The sequence below is a fragment of the Siphateles boraxobius genome, unplaced genomic scaffold (assembly GCF_051911475.1).
Source record: "Siphateles boraxobius isolate OS27281-9 unplaced genomic scaffold, OSU_SipBor_1 1, whole genome shotgun sequence".
Lineage (NCBI taxonomy): Eukaryota > Metazoa > Chordata > Actinopteri > Cypriniformes > Leuciscidae > Siphateles > Siphateles boraxobius.
This window is the reverse complement of record NW_027508699.1, coordinates 7,436,829-7,456,905: the sequence shown is the minus strand read 5'-3', so window position 1 is coordinate 7,456,905 and position 20,077 is coordinate 7,436,829. Positions and strand designations below refer to the sequence as shown.

General features: G+C 38.0%; 2 protein-coding genes across 2 annotated transcripts; one reads left to right on the top strand and one right to left on the bottom strand.

Annotated features, from left to right (window-relative positions):
- Positions 1–4,050: 4,050 nt before the first annotated feature.
- Positions 4,051–8,888, top strand: LOC143696914 (uncharacterized). The gene is made up of 4 exons (XM_077193839.1): positions 4,051–6,119; positions 6,214–6,294; positions 6,484–6,564; positions 6,644–8,888. Exons 1-4 carry the CDS (start codon positions 5,453–5,455, stop codon positions 7,564–7,566), a joined length of 1,752 nt encoding a protein of 583 aa, XP_077049954.1. The 5' UTR covers positions 4,051–5,452; the 3' UTR covers positions 7,567–8,888.
- Positions 8,889–9,092: 204 nt separating this feature from the next.
- saga (S-antigen; retina and pineal gland (arrestin) a) lies at positions 9,093–18,273 on the bottom strand. The gene is made up of 15 exons (XM_077194026.1): positions 18,096–18,273; positions 17,718–17,778; positions 16,326–16,386; positions 16,189–16,233; positions 15,897–16,096; positions 14,358–14,417; positions 14,162–14,229; positions 13,758–13,893; positions 13,537–13,621; positions 11,489–11,561; positions 11,269–11,406; positions 11,092–11,169; positions 10,955–10,969; positions 9,781–9,833; positions 9,093–9,644 (listed from the first exon to the last, which is right to left on the bottom strand). The coding sequence occupies exons 2-15, from the start codon at positions 17,763–17,765 to the stop codon at positions 9,619–9,621; spliced, it is 1,086 nt and encodes a 361-aa protein (XP_077050141.1). The 5' UTR covers positions 17,766–17,778; positions 18,096–18,273; the 3' UTR covers positions 9,093–9,618.
- Between the last annotated feature and the right edge of the window lie 1,804 nt (positions 18,274–20,077).

The following is a 20,077-nucleotide window of genomic DNA, read 5'->3' as shown; positions in this document are numbered from 1 at the left end:
AGAATATATATATATATATATATATATATATATATATACACACACTATATTGCCAAATGTATTGGGACACCCCTCCAAATCATTGAATTCATGTGTTCCAATCACTTCCTCAGCCACAGTTGTGTAAAATAAAGCACCTAGGCTTGCAGACGGCTTCTACAAACGTTTATGAAAGAATGGGTGAATCCAAGCGGGGTACCGTGATAGGTTGCCACCTGTGCAATAAGTCCATTCATGAAATTTCCTCACTACGAAATATTCCACTTTCAACAGTTAGTGGTATTATAATAAAGTGGTAGCAATTGGGAACAGCAACTCAGCCACGAAGTGGTAGGCCTTGTAAAATCACAGGCCGAGGTCAGCACATGCTGAGGCACACAGTGCACAGAAGTTGCCATATTTTCAATAGCTACAGACATCCAAACTTCGTGTGGCCTTCAGATTAGCTCAAGTAGTGAGTAGAGAGCTTCATGGAATGGGCTTCCATGGCCGAGTAGCTGCATCCAAGCCTTACATCACAAAGTGCACTGCAAAGCATCGGATGCATTGGTGTAAAGCACGCCGCCACTGGACTCTAGAGCAGTGGAGACGTGTTCTCTGGAGTGACGAATCGTGTTTCTCTGTCTGCCAATCCGATGGACGAGTCTGGGTTTGGCGGTTGCCAGGAGAATGGTACTTGCCTGACTGCATTGTGCCAAGTGTAAAGTTTGGTGGAGGGGGGATTATGGTGTGGGGTTGTTTTTCCTGGGTTAAGCTTGGCCTCTTAGTTCCAGTGAAAGGAACTCTTAATGCTTCAGCATACCAAGACATTTTGGACAATTTCATGCTCCCAACTTTGTGGGAACAGTTTGGGGATGGCCCCTTCCTGTTCCAACATTAATGCACACAAAGCAAGGTCCATAAAGACATGAATAAGCGAGTTTGGTTTGGAGGAAATCCATATTAAACCCTACGGATTAAGAATGGGATTTCATCAAAGTTCATGTGCATGTATAGCCAGACGTCCCAAAACTTTTGGCAACATAGTGTGTCTATATATATAGTTTTTCTGGATAGGAAGTTTCAGTAGGCCAGCCATAGATCAAACCAGCACAGTGGTAAATTATCTCAGTATCGCTTTGTAGCTCTTTATCCTTACTGTTTGACAGCAATTGTTTTCTTTGTATTCTGTTTGTATTTTTCCTAAAGAATTTTAGTAGTACTTTTGAGAAAACGTTGCTATTATATTTACCTACACATGTTCACCAACACAGAAACATGTTGTTGCTCAGGGTGTGGAAATTAGGGCACATAATAGGGTTAGCCATTCATCTTGTGCTCCTTTTTGTTAAGGCCTTGGATCAGTGCCTTCACTGTCCAGTGTTAGATTCATAAAGAATTGTATGAATGAAGTAGACTCAGGTTGCATTCATATGTGGAAAAATGAGCTGTTTCCTTACAATTTTCTTTGTATAACTGGTTGACACTATGAGATAAAAGTGGTGGGATTTGTCTGTTGGATGGAGCAAATTCTTGGTGTTTTCGTTGTCTGCACACGTGAGAATCAGTTTGTATGGCCTAACACTAATTGTTCTGTAGAGGCTGATGTCAAGCCATGATGAGCTAAAGTTGGTCTCACTTACTTATTGAATCACTACAAAGTCAACAAGCCTAAATTTTCCTTATTCCTTAGTGTCAGGACTAGTAGGAAAAGTTACTGTTTTGAATTTTCTATTGAAAATCTTATCAAACAAACAAACCAAACTAAAAAGAAACGTGATTTAAAGTTATTCATTTACCATATTTGTTTTTTGTGGCACTGTTGCAATACTTTGAAAATTGATCATCAGACACAGGAATCCCCCCCCCCCCCCCCCCCCTTCCCATATTAAAGTCCTGTCTGAATGGGGACAAAAAATTAGGTCTTGCAACGGCAGTCTCCTCAAAAGGATTCACTTTCATTCTGGAGCATCTTATCTTAACATCAGCCAGATTCTTTTAGGAACAAGGAAGAGATGAAAACAATGAGGTAGGCTTTTGTTGGTTTTCTATCATTTTGATTATCATATCCCAGACATATTGTCAGTCACTAATGAGGTCCTTTTTCATGCAGGAGCCCAATGTAGGGTATAATGGGATATTATTTCCAGCCCCTCTGCTTTGTATGCAGGCCTATGGGTGAGAGTCAGGTTCCCAAAGACCACTTATAAATTGATCATTGCTTTAGTTGCACTGTTCAGTCCACAAGTGCTTCAACCAGATGATGGGTCAAGACTTCTTCCAAATTGTAAGTATTTGATTGTCGCAAAAATTATTTGTGACAATATTGCTTTATGCTGTTGTTTATTCTTCACTGGAAAAAATGTATTAGAATATAAAAATAAAAAATTTATTAGAAGTGATTTTTAGAAGTGCTGTTAGTTTGATAGACAAAAGTCGTGATTGGCATTCAAATAAATGACGCATTAAAAAAAAACAAGATATGTAGAAGATGAATAGTTTGACAATACTAATTTTACACCCAATGATATAAAAGGATCAATACATTATTATGAATAGCAGCACATGTTTTCCGCATTGCTTATTCCTGGATATGCTTTCAAGAGTAACAGCTAAGGAATATATCCAAATTAAGAATGCTGGTGTCAAGTGGCGAGTAAGAGATGATTATTCATGCTTTTATTTCCTCTCGTTTAGATTTCTGTAAAAGTCTTTTTACTTGTTTGAGCAAGAAGGAGCTTTACCGTCTCCAGGCAGTTCAGAACTCTGCTGCAAGGCTTTTAACTCACTTTAACAAAAGAGCACACATCACACCTGTGTTAGCAGCACTTCACTGGTTACCTGTCCAGTATAGAATTCAATTTAAAATCCTGGGCCCGTATCCCTAAAGATTTTTTGTTCAAAAAGTGGCTCCTAGCGGCAAAATTCTAAGAAAATTCTCAGAGTCATGACGTTTTCTTAGAATTTCCCCTAAAAGTGACACAAAAATCCCAGTTAATATAAAAGCTATTCCTCAAGATTCCTAGTGCTTAAAAGAGGACTTTTAGTGGCTTAGGAGTTCCCCTAAGCAGCTGCACAAAATGGCCAACAGAGGAGGCAGGAGAGATGTCCTGCAAACACTGGACAACAGGGAATTATTGAGACGCTACAGACATTGATAAAAGCTGAGCCGTGTTACCCTCGTTAAGACCACACTGAGTTGTAACGTTGCAATTTCTACTTCATTAAGGACAGCCCCTTGAGATAGGCCATCTTGTTTTCAGTGGGGCCCATATGGGAGTGGAAGTACAAAATATGCCAGCTAGGATATTAATATGATCAAATAAGACACAAATCATTATTTGAACAGGGTGTAACGAGCTTAAAGGGTCACTCCACCCATTTCAACATTAATCTTTATTGAAAGTGGGTTATATATGTAGTCGAAATGTAAAAGAAATTTTGAATTTGGTGCCCTCTTGACCGAGAAAAGACAGAAAATAACTTTGGGGCGCATTTGTATGAAAGACAACAACTCCCACAATGCAGCTCCGCAAGCCACAGCTCCGCAAGCCACTCCCACTAATCCAGAACAGCGCAAACATCAGAGAAATCACTCTTCTGTCTACTAGAAGGCTAGCTGCCAAATGAGTTTTGAAATTCATTTCACAAAAAATGTCTAGTTAGTTGGCTGTGGCGAGCAGGACGAGGGCGAGGGACGTGAGAGGACGACGCGAGTGATAATGAATCACACCTGTGCAGCGGTCTCATATCTCTCACGGAGGAGCGGAAGCACAAAAGGAACAGGCCTGATTTTATGTTTTGTTTCTGTTGTGTGTGACCAGCTGGCTTATACTTTTGTTTTGTATTTGTTTATTTTACTATTAAAACGTTCAAATGTTCGCCGGTTCCAGCCTCCTTCTTCCCACAACAACAAACCCCGTTACATTGGCAAACTCATTAGTGAATTACTCGTTTGTATTTCTTTCTATATGGTGAATTATTGCATGATACCTGGATGTTCAGTCAGGCGAAACTAGGATGGTTCACATCACAACACAAACGTCCGTGTGGTCGTCTGATTCAGAGATTTCGTCCAGGAGAAATTGCATCGTTGAAATTCTCTGCAGCAGACGGACTCTATCTGTGTCCGTAGCGCACAGCGAGAGCACACGCACCAGCAGCCCGCCTCAGCTCGACCCAGTCCGGGCTCCTCGTCCGCGACAGGCAGCCGCCTCCTGATCCTCCATCAGCCTCAGCTGCTCTTCACTATATTGCGGCTCGTAAAGATAGCCACGAACAGCGGATTCGAGCAGCAGAATTTCAAAATCCTCTACTTCCATATCATGTTTAGTTTCTTCCGTCATTGTCGTAACTTCCTATATCCACAGCGCTTGTTAGCTTAGCTTATAAACAAGATGGCTGATATTGCTTTCAGTATCTGCAAGTGAAGTCCCACCCACTGATCTGTGATAGCTCTGTTAGCGCATTAGGCACAACCCCCTATGGGCGGGTTTGAAAGGGTGGGAATTTGTGCTTGTAGTCTATACAGAAATCCCCCCTTTTTACACTTCCTCCTACAATGACGTCAAATGACGATTTTTGCGTCATTGTAGGAGGAAGTGAAAAAGGTAAATAGTAGATTTCTCTCGTCTCAGGGGAAAATGAAAGAATGTTGCACGACCATTCAATAGTATGACTGGTTGTCTAACAATGGACCTCTTAATGCAAATGGGTGGAGTGACCCTTTAAGTTTTCACATATTTTAGATTCTATTGTTAGGCTATAACCCCTACAGCTTACTATTCATTTTCCAGATATTTTCTTGAATGTGAAATATTATTTACAATTACAGTCTGCATAAGATTAGTGTGTATAATTATGTTTATTATTTGAGGGTACATCCTTTGCTCATTATCACCAAAAGTTCATTTTCATCAAACTTGTTGGATCAACCATTCACGGCTTTTGAAATGATGACTCATACCCAGCAATGGGGTCAACCACACCTCCTCACTAAGATAGGATTTTCCATCCATTCCTTGCTCAGAGTTCACTGAAAATGTTCTGGAATCACTTCTAAACTAAAACTCCTGGCAAGGAATTTTTAGGTTAAGTTAGGAGCTCTCTGAGAGGATTCTTAGAATCTTTAGGGATAGGGCCACTGGTCCTTACTTTTAGAGCTCTGCACGGTCAAGTTCCTCCCTACATCTCTGAGTTCATACAGCTTCATACTCCGACCCGTAGTTTGAGGTCGTCAGGTCAGAGGTTGTTAGCAGTTCCCCACACTCATTTTAAAACCAGAGGGGATCGTTCATTCCAATCAGTGGCACCTAGGCTGTGGAATGCTTTAACTCCTTTTCTACGTTATGTGAATTCTGTTGATTCTTTTAAAAAGCAACTAAAGATATTCAAGCAGGCTTTTAGTTAGACGTGGGTTTTTTATGGTCTTTTGTTCCTATGTTTTCCATTGTCTTTTAATAATTTTTTCCCTATGCACTGTATTGCACTTTGTTGTATTGTATTACATTATGCTGTGAAGCACTTTGTGATTTTTATCTGTGAAAAGTGCTATACAAATATACTAGCTGCTCAGTTGCGATGCCTCTTTGATGTTCATTATCTGTTCCCTCCATCCCTTTTTTCTCAGATGATAAGAATAATTACAGGAGTCCTGGTCTCATTAGCCTTCTCATCTGGGATGACGATCGACCAAAGGGGGTTCCTAGTACCTCCACCCCCTGGCGCTCCTGATAGTCCCATTCCTCCTGATGACTACTTTGATGACTCTGCTGCAATTAACAACCACATACCGATATTTGCCTATGATAATTACCCTATAGCAAAAGGAGGCAATCCCATAGCCAGAGGAGGTCAGATTATGCAATATGACGACTCATTAAATGGATATCCTTTACCCATGCTACCAATCCCGCCTGATAGGTATCCTATTCTACTAAAACCTTCATCTGGGAACACAACTCAAGGATCTCGCACCTATGTGCCTACGGGACAAAAGCCCGCCTTTTCGTACTGTGACATGCTGCTTGAGGCACCAGTGTCTCCACCTGTAGATCAAACAACCTGGTTCTGTGTCTGCTCACATTGTAAAGGGAGTCCCAGTGGTCCAAAGGGGGACAAAGGAGATAGGGGACTGCCAGGTTATTAATTTGAACCAATTCTTAGTCACCCCATTGTATATGTATAATACAGCTGTAATTTAAGAGTATATTTTCTTTCATGTCTTTGTCTTAGGTCTTCCCGGTAGTCCAGGATTAAGAGGCTTGCCAGGATTTCAAGGTCGCCCAGGGTTTAATGGTCATCAGGGACCAAAGGGTAAATACAGTCACTTTACTTCTATTCTAAAAACCCATTAAACCTAGTGTTACTGATACAGTTTACTTACTACAGAGTCACTTATCTGCCTCTGAGAGTGATCTTGGCGATTAAGTACAAAACATACTTGAGTGTTTACATTTGATAAGAGGAGCATTGCCAATCATGCTTCCTTTTTTCTTCCGAAAGGCCAAATAGGTGATATTGGTGAAAAAGGAGATCTAGGTCCATTTGGCTTTACAGGACTCAAAGGACAGAGAAGCCCCAAGGGTAAGTTAGTAAACATTTTTAGAAATTTGAAAAAAAATAAAATAAATAAGATCACCAACTTGACAACATTTTGTCCTAGGTGATAAAGGGTACAGTGGTGTGGATGGAAATCCAGGACAGCAGGGCTCACCTGGTGAGTCAGGACAGTGCCCAGCAATTTGTTACTCAATCCAGGGACCTCCAGGAGAACTTGGCCAACATGGTATGACAGGGGAAAAAGGACTTCCAGGGTTGGAAGGAAGTCCGGGGTCAAAGGGCCAGAAAGGGGATTATGGGGATGTTGGTCCATATGGAGCTCCAGGTTTAAATGGCCAGAAAGGAGATCAGGGAGAAACGGGTGAATATCACTGCAAGGATGGGGTAGACGGTGCAAATGGAATGATCGGAATTCCAGGACTAAAAGGTGGCAAAGGGGACACTGGCCAACAAGGTGCAGCAGGGGTAAATGGAGACAAGGGGATAAAGGGGGATCCTGGGGTAATGGGTGCTCCTGGCCCTTGCTCTCAACCAATTCAGTCTGCTTTTTTAGCAGCACTAAGCAGCAGTTACCCACAGCCAAATTTGCCAGTTCCTTTTACTAATGTCTTTTACAACAGAAAATTAAATTTTGACCCCTTTAGAGGCATCTACAGGGCTCCCATCAATGGTACCTATGTCATAAACTACTACTTGGTTGTCTTCAGAAAACTGCTCAAAGTGGGGCTCTTCCACAACTTCAGACCTGTCCTCAAAAGTACAGGGTTAACAGATCTCGGAACAACTTCTCAACAGGTGGTCCTGCATCTTAACATGGGTGATGAAGTTTGGCTACAGGTGAGAGATGCCGATTCCAACGGGATGTATTCCAATAGTGAGTGCAGCAGTACCTTCGCTGGCTTTCTGCTCTACCCAGACAGCTGTGATATTCCAATGTCACAGGATTTACCAGATCCTAAAACCGCAACATACAGCTGGGGTGAATTAGAGGAACCTACCACTCTTGCTCCAAATGTCCAGTCTTGATTTAACCTAAGCCCAAACACCTGCATATTTGTAAATTGTATATAGTAGGAGTTATAATAATAATAATACACATTTAGACAGTCACATGTTTAGTCCAGAAAGTCTGGATAGTTGTCAAAATGAAAATTTTGTCATAATTTACTCACCCTTATCTTGTTTCAAACCTATAGGAGTTTCTTTCTTCTGCTGAACACAAAATAATATATATTTTGAAGAATGGAGGTAACCAGACAATTGACAGTAGCCATTGACTGCCAAAGTTTTTTTTTTTTCCTACTATGGAAGTAAATGGCTACGTCAACTGTCTGGTTACCAACATTAGTTCAACAGAAGAAAGAGATTCATACAGGTTTGGAAAAACATGACGGTGAATAAATGATGTAAAAATATAGATTTTTGAGTGAACTATCCCTTTAAGTAAAGCTTTTAAAAGGTAAGCTTCTTCTACATATTAAAGTAATGTACATGTCAAATTATATTAAATGGATGCTACATTTGTGCAGTATCGCTACATTATATTTTTATTCAAATATTTGGTTTATATGGGGGCATTACCTACATGTGCTACCTCACGTTTTCAACATATATCATTGTGGAAAAAATATGTATTTCCTTTTGTATAGAGTGTAAACTGTCTCCTGTTGACCTGCTCATGCAATCCTCGTAATGTTGAATTGTCTGCTGAAATGACAGCAAAACATAGGCATAGTTTTGTAAGCATGTATGAGTAGATGCATCTTTTTAATTAATTTTACTTATGTATAATTAAAATTATATTAAAACTATTAGTAATGATTTTGTTTACATAATGCATGAGTGAGAGAGGATAAAGCCCAGTGCTCAATCTGAAAGACAGTGAGTAAGAAACAAATGTTCTAAATGTTATAAATGAGCTGCTCAACTGCAGTTGTTTTAAGCTAACAGAAGCTTAATGAGGTCAATAGGAGTACGAAGACCCATTGTAAGCAACAGTAAGCAAGCTAACTGCTGTTGAAATAAGATACAGATTTCTCATTTATCATTGTGCATAGAGAAAATAAAGATATTTGTGATTTTATTTTCAACTATCAGTTGACAATCAACTTATTATACATATCGTTATTGAGATTAATATAAAACAAGTATTTATTCAGTCATTTTGGTCTGTATTTACTCTATTGAACTTTATCTGTTTTCAATAAATATGGATTAAATACATTTGTCCTTGCACCTTGCCTGTAGTCTGTTATGTTGAAAATCATATTTGGAAAAAAGATCCAGTTACAGAAATTGAATCTGTATGAATGCTGTTATTTTATAAATAAAAACGAACAAGAACTGTTTTTTGTCAAAACCTTTGTGGTGTTTGTACAATAGAATTGACCTTCCTTATCATGCTTTCATAAACTGAACATCTAGCTACAGTACAGTATTTTATTATAATACACTATTTTATAACAATACATTTACTTACACTAAAGAATGTTGCTTTATATCACAAAGTATGTTACAACTAAAAAAAACACAGCAGCTAGGACTTTACTATCTAGTTTTATACTATTGTTGTTTATTCACCAAATTCCAGCAAAGCATGTCTTTCAAATTACTAAAGATATACACTAAAATGTCAGGAAGCTGAAGAATGGTCTCTAGAGAACTCTATATTTGGAAATTGTTCAAATTGACAATAGCTTTATATGCTAATAACAGTCCAGATCACTGCTCTATTTCAGTGATGCTCTCTATACTGTATGATTGTTTATTTTGAACAGCCTTAAATATGTAACTATGCTTCAAGAACTGGTTGACTATATGCATTCCTCAGTTCTCGGCAGGTGATACGTGTCCCTCATCCTCATCCTCGGCCATGCCTTTCAAATAGGTACGCTTAAACTCCTCAAATACCACTTCATCCTCCAGTTCGCTGCATACAGCCACGCAGTCACATAAAAAGGACAAGAAGCAGATACATTACACATGTATTATTGAAGGTACATAAAAATGAGTTATTATTAAATAAAAAAATATCATTTAAATTTGAATCTTAATTCTTGAACATGCAGAGTAAACTGTTTAAATCATGACTGACCTTTCTTTCACTTCAAGAGGCAATAAAGAGAAACAACATTTTTAAGGAGTTGCTTATATATAATTGTATGTGAACCACACAATTTTTAAGAGACAGATAAAAGAACATACGTAAGGACACTCACGCATGTTCGTATATAATAATACCTGTGTCAGGCTTCGGGTGCATAAGCTGGAAAGGGAGCTCCACTCCAACCTCACTGATATGTCAAAACACAAAGCTTATATAAATGGATCTCAATATAGCCCAAAAGTCTGAGACCGCTAGCAAAAAAGTTGGTCTCACTTTATATTATATTATATATATATATATATATATATATATATATATATATATATATATATATATATATATATATATATATATATATATTATTTACACCCGTATCCCACCTCAGTAGCAGCAATACAATATGAACACAGTAAGTACATTGTATTTATTTTTTGTACATAGTAAATGTACATTTTGTACAAAGTACATAGTAGTTAAGGACACCTAATATAAAGTTTGACCAAAAAGTTTTTTTTACTAGATTTAAATAAGATTTTGAATCTCAGATTTTGTCATATGTTTGCTCGCTGTGGTCCGAAATCGAATACTTCCCTACTATATAGAATGCGAAAAAAGTACACCAAAAGAGTAGTATCTCCAAATTAATATTTGAAGAAGAAAAAAACAGTAGGGGAAAAGTCCTTGATTAAACTACTACTTCCGTTGAGATTCTGAAGTGCGCAGTCGATGGACACATTACTATGCCATTAGGCTACGGGAGAGAATTTATGAATGGAAGTGCAGGTCAACTGTGGCAACTGTGGTCACGTGAGAGTAACAAAATGGTGGATGTAGTATGTTCGAATTCATCCACACTAAGTTCAAAGGAAGTACCTACCTAGACAGTATGCAATTTTGGACGCAGCATCTGTGTTTTTCCATGGACTTTTGTTACACTTCCACTGCTGTCTGCCATCTTTGTAGGCCTTTTTTAGTTTTTCATGTTGATTTTCTCCCCCAAGTGTGTTTTTTAATCTCATTATCCTGTTAAACTTGTTAGCCTGTGTGTATATATAGCCCTAGTGTTTCTCTTTTTGTTTTGTCAGTCAAAATTTCAGTTCCCTGCATTCCCTGGTTAGCGGTTTGTGTGTTTATTGTTTTGTTTGTTGTACATTTAACAAATACCCCTGCCTGCCATATATTCAGCTCCCTGGTTTTACTGATTTTCAATTTGGTCTCAGATTTTTGGACTCCACATATGCACACACATTAGAGCTTTATTAATATGGAATTCTCTGACTCCCAAGATTGAATACATTTAATATTTACCTGGTTCCCATAATCCTATATGAAAAAGAAAAACAGAAAACATTAGGATGAATGTGACACACAACCGGTTAAACACACATCCAGCATGTGTGTTTTTTATTGTACTGTAGTAGTATATTGTGTCATGGGATACAAACCCTCCAACAATCAGCTTCACAACAATTCTGTAAGACACCATGATCCCCAGAACTTCCTTCAGGACTCCCTCTTTGATGCTGCAATAGAGCATTTAAACGTATAAACATTTGGAAGGCATTAATGAAAAATTTTTTTCCCCAATAAACTAAAGCAGCTCTCATTATCTTCAGACTCACATGCTTGAAGAGGCTAGATTGGTGTCTTCATGCTTCAGTTTTCCATCCAGAGCGATGCCATGCTTTTTTCTGTTATTGGCCATGAGGGGAAGCAAGGTGTAAACTTTGTCCAGTTTGGCACCTGAATCAACAGAGTCCCTGCACCAAATAGGAATCTTCAATCAGATTAACATTTATTGTTTTATTGGATTACATCTACATATCTGTATAAAACGATTACCCAGAGTCCTCTATGGCCACTGTCTCATTATAACTGTCATTGGAGTACAGTACCACATTGGCGATTTGTTCCACTAAAAGGCAAACAATCACAAGTGTGTTATTTTATATTTACAGCATTCTACTTGACTTATGACTGACTGTGTATACAAATATTGGTAACAATTTACAATAAGGTTCATTAGTTAACATTAGTTAACGTGAACTAACAATGAGCAATACATTTGTTACAATATTTATACATCTTTGTTAATGTTAGTTAATAAAAAATACGGCTGTTCATTGTTTGTGCATTTAACTAATGTTAACAAATACAACCTTTTTAATAATGATTTAATAATGTATTAGTAAATGTTGAAATTAATATTAACTAAGATTAATAAATGCTGAATAAGTATTGTTCATTCTTAGTTCTGATCAACTAAGGTAGTTAACTAATGTTAACTAATGAACCTTAATGAATTTGCCAGGGTCAATAAGATAATGCAGATAATCTATTAATTAATTTAAAAAAAACATATATATATGCAACACTATTGACGTTATGAATTTGAGCAAAAATATCAGGGTGTGATATTCAACTGTACTGATATCATTAGAATAATAAAACTAACTCTTGAAAATAAAACCTAATATTATTTATTATTTAAATATTATTTCTCAGAAAAAAGCAAGAAGTTGTGTTAACATTTTATAAAAATTTGACAAAAAAAAGTCTGCCAAATCAAAGTCATGTGGTCCAACCAACGTATAGAAACATGCTGAGAAATAAAACAAACAGAGAACTGTTTTATAGAGAGGACACCTTATCATACCTATCATACACCCGTCACAATGCGACACCAGATGAGACGCAAGTGTTTTTGGTTCCACTTTATTTCGATAGTCCACTTTAGACATTGTACTAACTATAAGTAACTTTGCAACTACATGTCAACTAACTCTCATTAGAGTATTAGTTGACTGTAGTAGACTGTTAGGTTATGGTTAGGTGTTAGGGTTCAGGTTAGAATAATAAGTTGACTTGTAGTTGCCAAGTTACTTATAGTGAGTAGAATATCTGTTGGGGGACCATCAAAATAAAGTGTTAGCAGATATAAAGCAGGCAGTCTACTAATACTCTAATGACAGTTAGTTGACATGTAGTTGCAAAGTTACTTATAGTTAGTAGAATGTCTAAAGTGCACTATTGAAATAAAGTGTTACCGTGTTTTTTGCTAGTTTCAGCCCGAGGCAGTTATCATTTTCACGTCCTGCGCCACATTGTTTAAATAGCAAATGCATTTAAGCCCAATTGTGCGCCCATGGACCAATAGATTGCGCCATTGACCATCTGAAACCTGGTCTAAAGTCAATGGCGCAGTATTTTTTTTTGTTATTTAAAGAGTGTGTTAGTAATTCTCTCTTATTACACACACATGGATGCGCACCAGCACACAAACATGCCAAATATTAAAAATAAAAGGATTACAATGTAAAAGATTATAATTGTGTATGCCCTACATAAAGATATGGTGAATCCGGCTTGTCCCGTAGATGGTCTGCTTGCTCGCTTTAACCACGCGCACGAGCAGATCTGTTCCCTCTCTGGAGTAGCGTCTAGTTTTTTTCACTTGCAAATTCCACCATGTAAATAGTGAATTCGCCAAGGCGTGAACGCAACTGGCTTTTAAAGGGAATGGGTGATGAGACTCTGATTGGTTTATTGCACGTTACGCCCAGAATAGGGACAACGCTTTTAGACCATGTGCCGGGCACGCCGACCATTTTTCTCGTCGTTAAACTAGCGAAAGTGGATTCGAACACGACCTAAGTGCACTTGTGCTGTGCGCTTTAGACCATGCGCTTAGATTCTTAAAATAGGGCCCTACGTGTCAAAATCAATAAGTCCCTTTTTATAAAATTGCACGGTTTGTTCAGGTTGTAAAACAAATCAAACTAAAGAGTACATTTTAAAGAATTTGGCTCATTCATTTAAACTGAAATTTAAACTTAAACACTTATTTCTCATTTCTACCGATTTGTCAACACTTTCAAACTCGCTCTTACCAGAAATAATGATGTTCTTCACATTTTTGTTGGAGTCATTCCTGATTTTGACACTTAAGTTGATGGGTTCCCCATGATAGTAAGTCTACAAGAAAAAAAGTCCAAATCATGATCATAAATGATCATAAAATGTCATTCTTCATTTAAAAAGCAGAATGAAACGTTGCTAACAACAAAGAAAGACACATGCATGCTCGCCTGGTGGTCTGTTTTAAACCCACCTGTTTTTCTAAGTTTGCCTCCATATGCAGTGGTTTGTCAGACATGAGAAAGTCACGGTTGGTCTGCACACAGGGAGCTGGTCCGAGATTCTCTGGAGCGTACTGGACCTTGCGAATCGTCAAACACACTGTGCTCCTGATGGTGGTGGAGGGGAACAAGACATATTATCGTTGAGATCTATACCAAACAATGGTCTTCACTGCTCCACAAACTACATGAGGGAACCTGTTCTGTCTTTTGACACTTAACTTGTGGTAATATACACACACACATATATATATATATATATATAAGCAAATCAGGATAATCAAAGTGGTACAATCAGATCAAGGTAGGCGTGGATACAACAGAGTTTTTCCACCCTAATAGAGAATAAGAACAAAGAGTTGTAGGCTGGACTAACCGTTTGCGAACTTTTGCATTCTGGCTCTCAGCACAAAAGGCTTTCACCTCAAACTCAACAGCACAGTACTGTGAAAAATTATAGATATGACACCACTCAGAGGCCATATATCACGTACATACAAAATAAAGACTGAGTAAGATTGATGACATATTTATATAGTTTAGCAGAATAATGTTTGACAGTAAGATGTTACCTTTCCAGCATCTTTTGGGCTTGGCTGTATTCCTACTGAGCAGGGCAAGTTATCAGGGAACTAAAGAAACAGAAATCAGGTCCTTCAATATACAAAAACATAAGACGTTGTTTTATATATCAAAATTAAATAACACAGATGCACACACACAAAATTGTCTCAAATGATTTCATTATTAGGGTATTAGTTGGCGATACTAAATTTCACCCGTAGGTGTGAACGAGACTGTAAATGGATAGCCCTGTTAGTCCTCCAATGGCCTGTCTATGCATCCTACAGCCAGAGACGGTGGGATAGGCACAACGCACAAGCAGTTTAGAGATTGGATGCAGGTCATTATTACAACTGAATGCAAAACAAAAAAGTATGATCTGATGGAGTTTGGGTTTCTTGTCAGTGTTGCCTCTGGGTTGCTTGGGGACACTTAAAGGTATAGTTAACCCTAAATTTTAAATCTGTCATTAATTACTCACCCTCATGTCGTTCCAAACCTGTAGGACTTTCATTCATTTTCAGAACACATATTACAATTTTTTAATGAAATCTGAGAGCTTCCTGTCCCTCCATTGACAGCTACGAAACTTACACTTTTTAAAAAAATTGTAAAGAGATCTTAAAACTTGTCCATATGAATTGAGCGTTTTACTCCTAATTTTCTGAAGAAACTTGAGCACTTTATGAACAGATTTAATTTAATCCTTTATTCAAACATTGATTAGCGAACATAAACAGAAGCTCAACCGAACCTACTTGACGCGCTAGAACAAACCTCTTTGGCTCTTGCGTAAACGTGCAGCATAACACGAGAATGATCGTAGTTTTATGATCTCTTTATGAACTTTTTTTGAAGCGTCAAAGTGTCAGCTGCGTAGCTGTCAATGGAGGGACACAAAGCTCTAAGATTTCATTTAAAAATATCTTTGTGTTCCTGAGAAGAATGAAAGTCTTACGGGTTTGGAACGACATGAAGGTGATTAATTAATAACAGATTTTTTGGGTGAGCTAACCCTTTAACATTCAACAATATTGTTGATTTGACTGCACTGACAATTGGAGCTGGACGATGACAAAACTTTTTTCTGCAGAACTGCTTTATAGATGAAACTAACTAATTTAATTGATGATCTTTACAACAAAACTGAATCAACACTGACTGAAATGATACTATTGTCTTTTAGAGCTGCTGTTCGGCCGAAATGAAGTCTGTTTGCATCATTGAATCATTTTCCTGAGGTTTATCACTATAAAGCTGCTTCGAAAACAATCTGAATTGTATAAAGCTCTCCGCTGGGCTCTGCCCACTTTTCCAGCATTTTTCAAATATTGCCAGTGGGTCGAGTCAGGCTCTGATCAGGGGTTTATTTACCCTTTAAATAAAGGTTGAATTGACTGTGATGGTACCATGGTCTTTGAAGCACCTTGAAAAAACATGTAAATACCATGGTACATGAATAAGTTGATGTTATTCAGTAGCCTACCATAGTATCTTTTCTAATTTTGCAAGTAAAAGGTCTAATGTAATCACTTGAAGATGCTTACTTCAAAGAAAAACGGGTAGGCATTGTCACCCAGTTTGCGCAGTAGTTTATCCTGAACCTTGGTGAGAATGCCCTGCTCTTTGTCCTGCAGTGGGGGGTAGATCTGCCGGGTGGCCATGTAGATCTCTCGTCTGAATGAGATGCCCAACACGTCCGTATCATCACGGCCGTATCGGAACACGCAAGACAAGCTGGCGTACGCTAGGGGGCGACACATTCACAAAGTGCTTCTCATTATAATACATCTGATTTATCCTTTGGTCAGTTTGTAAACTTTGAATGAATCTAGTGACCTTTTTTCCCTTTCAGCTGTTCAGGGTCAATGAGAAGGACGCCATCTGATGGAGAAGAAAAAAGGTAAAAGTAAATACAAGTTTTAAGAAAACTTTGCAAGTGCCTTAAATCACAGTAAAATGATTATCTCACGTACCCACTGGATCCACTGAGTCAACACGGTCAACGAAGTCTCTCTTCCCCATATACACACCAACCTGATTCAAAAACACAAAAAGACTTTTGTGTGTTGTTCTTTCTCCCAGGTCCACTTATCTTAAATAAACAGACTAATAACCGATCACATCCAGTGCATGTTGAACACACATTTTCCAATGTTTCTGTAGTGCCACAAATCATATTTTGATGTGGCCGTTGTCCAGTTGGACAACATTAGGCCTAACATGAACAATGAGCAATACATTTGTTGCAATATATATTTATCTTTGTTAACGCTAGTTAATAAAAACCCAACTGTCATTAAATGTTCATATTAGTTCACAGTGCATTAAATCGAGCGCAAATTAGTTCAGACAGGCCAAGTCAATAAGGCATAGGCCATGTACAAACATTCTCAAACTGCTTGCAACCCTCACACCGTCCCACTGTAAGTATCAAGCATACTTCTGTGCACTTTCTGGCTGTTGTCTTCTTTGTTTCAGATTACAAGGCTTCCAATTCCTAATGTCACGGACATAGCCAAGCTACAGCATAGACGTCCCGGATTTCACTGATACGTCTACATGTTAAAACTGTTGCTTAAAGACATTACTAAACTGTCTTAAATCTGTATATCACTCAAGCTGATGGTTCTATGGGGGGTTAATGCTAAAGCTCTGTATGTCATTAATTATGGAGCAAACCCGGGTCTCTCACACCAAAGGCATGTGTCTTATCCACTGCGCCATCACCACCCCAATGTAAATGTATTTACATTGAAATTAATAATTTGATACAATGGAATTATTGTGTACATATATGTTTTTACATTGTACTTATATAAAAATATATATATATAATATATATATATATACACTGTATATAGTCAACTCCAACAAGAAGATCCCTAGTTCGAGTCCTGGCTGAGTCAGTGTGGAGTTTTCATTGCTTTGTGGGCTTGGGTTTCCCCTTGGGTGCTCCAGTTTCTTCCATAATCCATAAACATGCAGGATAGATGAAATGGAGACACTGAATTGCCAGTGAGTGAAAGTGTCCATCCATCCAGGGTATTTTCTTGCCCATGGTCTGAGAATCTGGGATAGGCTTCCAGCATCCCCTCAACTCAACATAGGAAGTGGGTTTGGAGAATAGATGGATAGTCAACTCCGTATCAAAGTTTATTCTATTAATCAAGTCTAGTATTAAATTGTTGTTTATCATCTATTTAGGCATCTTCTTTTAATGACCATTTAAAGAGAAAGAATAAAAGCATTGCAGGCTTATTTTGTACCCTATTCATTCAAATATATTCTCTTTATTACTGTATTAAGGTACTATTTCTACCTGTATAGTTATGTTGATTATATTTTTGAAGTTGTCCTTAACTTACCGACTTGTCCTTGGATATTTTCTTGAAGACGACCTGTTTCGGACTCATTGTTGTTTAGAGACTTAAACAAAAACAAACAAACAAACAATCAAAACAACAATAACTTAATGCTTAGATTAATGTCAAGCCATTATGCAATGTAAACCTAACTGCAACAATCATTGCATGTAAGTCACTCACTTTTATTACAGAAAAAGTCCTTCAAGCTATACTGTACAATAATATTCTTCATATGTCATCTAGTAAGTCTTTCCAACATCAGAGTGACTTCAAAACTCAGATTATTTTTTACATAACAGCGTCATAAAATCAACATTACTCATGTCCCACATAACACCCAACAGAAGGTCCTTTAAACATGCATTATGAATTTCATACCTGGCAGTGATGATTCGACTAATTTGTGAGGTCTGAGGCTTGAGGACAGAGAAAGCAGTGACCCGTGGGGAGGAGATGGTATTTGTACTCAGGATGTGTATTGTCCAACTAATCAGGCTTGACAGGGTTATAGCTAAAATCCCCTTCACACATTCTCCAGCTTTCCAAATAGACAGACGGATATGGATAGATAGCTTGCTGTGCTTTCTGCATGTGCTATACCTGCCTGAGCGGATTGGGTTGGTTCGCTTTAGTCAGCATTGGGGGAGATTACTAGGCACTGACACTCTGTGCACAAGCAGCAGCACTTTATTTGTCATGGCCAAGTCACATGCCGAGAACCGTGGTCTCTCTCATGGGCTTTGTGTGTAAACAGCTCACTTGTTGTTTATAGGGGGGGACATTTCGGCTTGTATACAAAATATAAAAATACAATTAGAAGTCCGTCTATAAAACAAATGCATTTGCACATTGTAACTGCAGAACTAATAAATAATCAATGTAGTCAATCAAATAAACAATGTAAATAAAAATTTGGTAACAGTAGTCTATATTACACTTACTTACAGTATACTTTATTGGGCGGGAGTTTTTACCATTAAAAATAAAATAAATAAAACTCTGAAACACTATATTCGATGGTCCACTTTACACATTCTACTACACATGCAACTACATGACAATTAGCAGTCATTAGTTTTAGTAGACTCTCTGCCTATTATCGGCAAACACTTTATTTTGTTGCTCCCCCAACAGACATGCTACTGACTATAAGTAATTTTGCAACAACATGTCAATTTATTACCCGAACCCTAACACTACCAGTCTACTAGTCCTAATACTCTGATGAGAGTTAGTAGGCATATAGTGGATCATCGAAATAAAGTGTAGCCTAAAACTCATGTTATATATGGATATACTCATGGATATATAATACCTCCATAGAGATTTAATCAAAGGAGGCGATGCTCAGAGGTATTAATCATTGATAGTGCCTCAGTTATAATCCCAGACTGTCCGTGTCAGCAGTGTAAACACGTAGGAAGCTGAGGAGGGATTACCAACATAAAAGAGATGTAGTCATTGTTATTGTCAAGCCCTGAAAGGGCAAAGGTCCTATTGTTTTCCTTAGGATTATTCATTCTTCTTCTTTTTAGGCACTATTGTTTTTATAAGAATTATTATTATTTAAAACAAAATCCTGAATACTCTGGCACTTTTGGGGCCCTCATCATGCTTAAAAAACTCGAAAAAAAACGTATACAACTTAAAAAAAACTTGCCACACGTTGAAATCGTTGGCCATTAGGGCCAAACAGAAGCTGGTTGTTGGGAGTGGCCGGGGAGCTCCACAGCGCCCCCTTGAATGCGGTCCAAAAACTTGGTTCATATATCATACACACTTATACGTACATGTATGAAACTCAGTACACATATATGAGTTCCTAGGGAATTAATCCGATCACAACCAAACTCAGTCAACCTGAAGCCAAGACATTGTGGATGCTAAATGGCTTTTTGAATGGTTTAGCAGTGGCGAGGCAACAAATTTATGGTGAAAAAAGGGAAACAGGAAGTGTGTCATAACTTCTGGACACTGACTGATTTTGATAAAACTTCAGCAGTGTGTTCACTGTATGAGACCGATCACATGGATGTGACTATTGTGAGTCAAAGTCATAGAGCCACCAACTGGCAGCAGGAAGTGTGTCACTTTAAAAATGCTTTGAAATTACCCTCTTATTTTTACCTAATTTGCTTCAAACCTCAACAGTATAATGTCAAGACACTACAGATATACCTGCAAAAGGATTATTGATATATTAAATACTGTTGCCATGATAATGCATCAAACTTTAATATTACTTTTGGGTGTTTTTGAGACTCTTAGTCTCCCTAAAGCCTCCGGGGTGGCGGTGGCGCTGGGTCTTGGACCCGTCATCGCTGCTTGCAGCTATATTTTCATTGGGATTACTTCAAGCC

Coding starts and splice junctions, on each gene's coding strand:
- LOC143696914 (XM_077193839.1), top strand. CDS start 5,453: ATGCACTGTATTGCACTTTGTTGTATTGTATTACATTATGCTGTGAAG. Junction 6,120..6,213: donor AGGAGATAGGGGACTGCCAG/GTTATTAATTTG, acceptor TCTTTGTCTTAG/GTCTTCCCGGTAGTCCAGGA. Junction 6,565..6,643: donor AGGACAGAGAAGCCCCAAGG/GTAAGTTAGTAA, acceptor ATTTTGTCCTAG/GTGATAAAGGGTACAGTGGT.
- saga (XM_077194026.1), bottom strand. CDS start 17,765: ATGAGTCCGAAACAGGTCGTCTTCAAGAAAATATCCAAGGACAAGTCG. Junction 16,234..16,325: donor TGACTCAGTGGATCCAGTGG/GTACGTGAGATA, acceptor CTTCTCCATCAG/ATGGCGTCCTTCTCATTGAC. Junction 9,645..9,780: donor GCACCCGAAGCCTGACACAG/GTATTATTATAT, acceptor TGCCTCTTGAAG/TGAAAGAAAGGTCAGTCATG.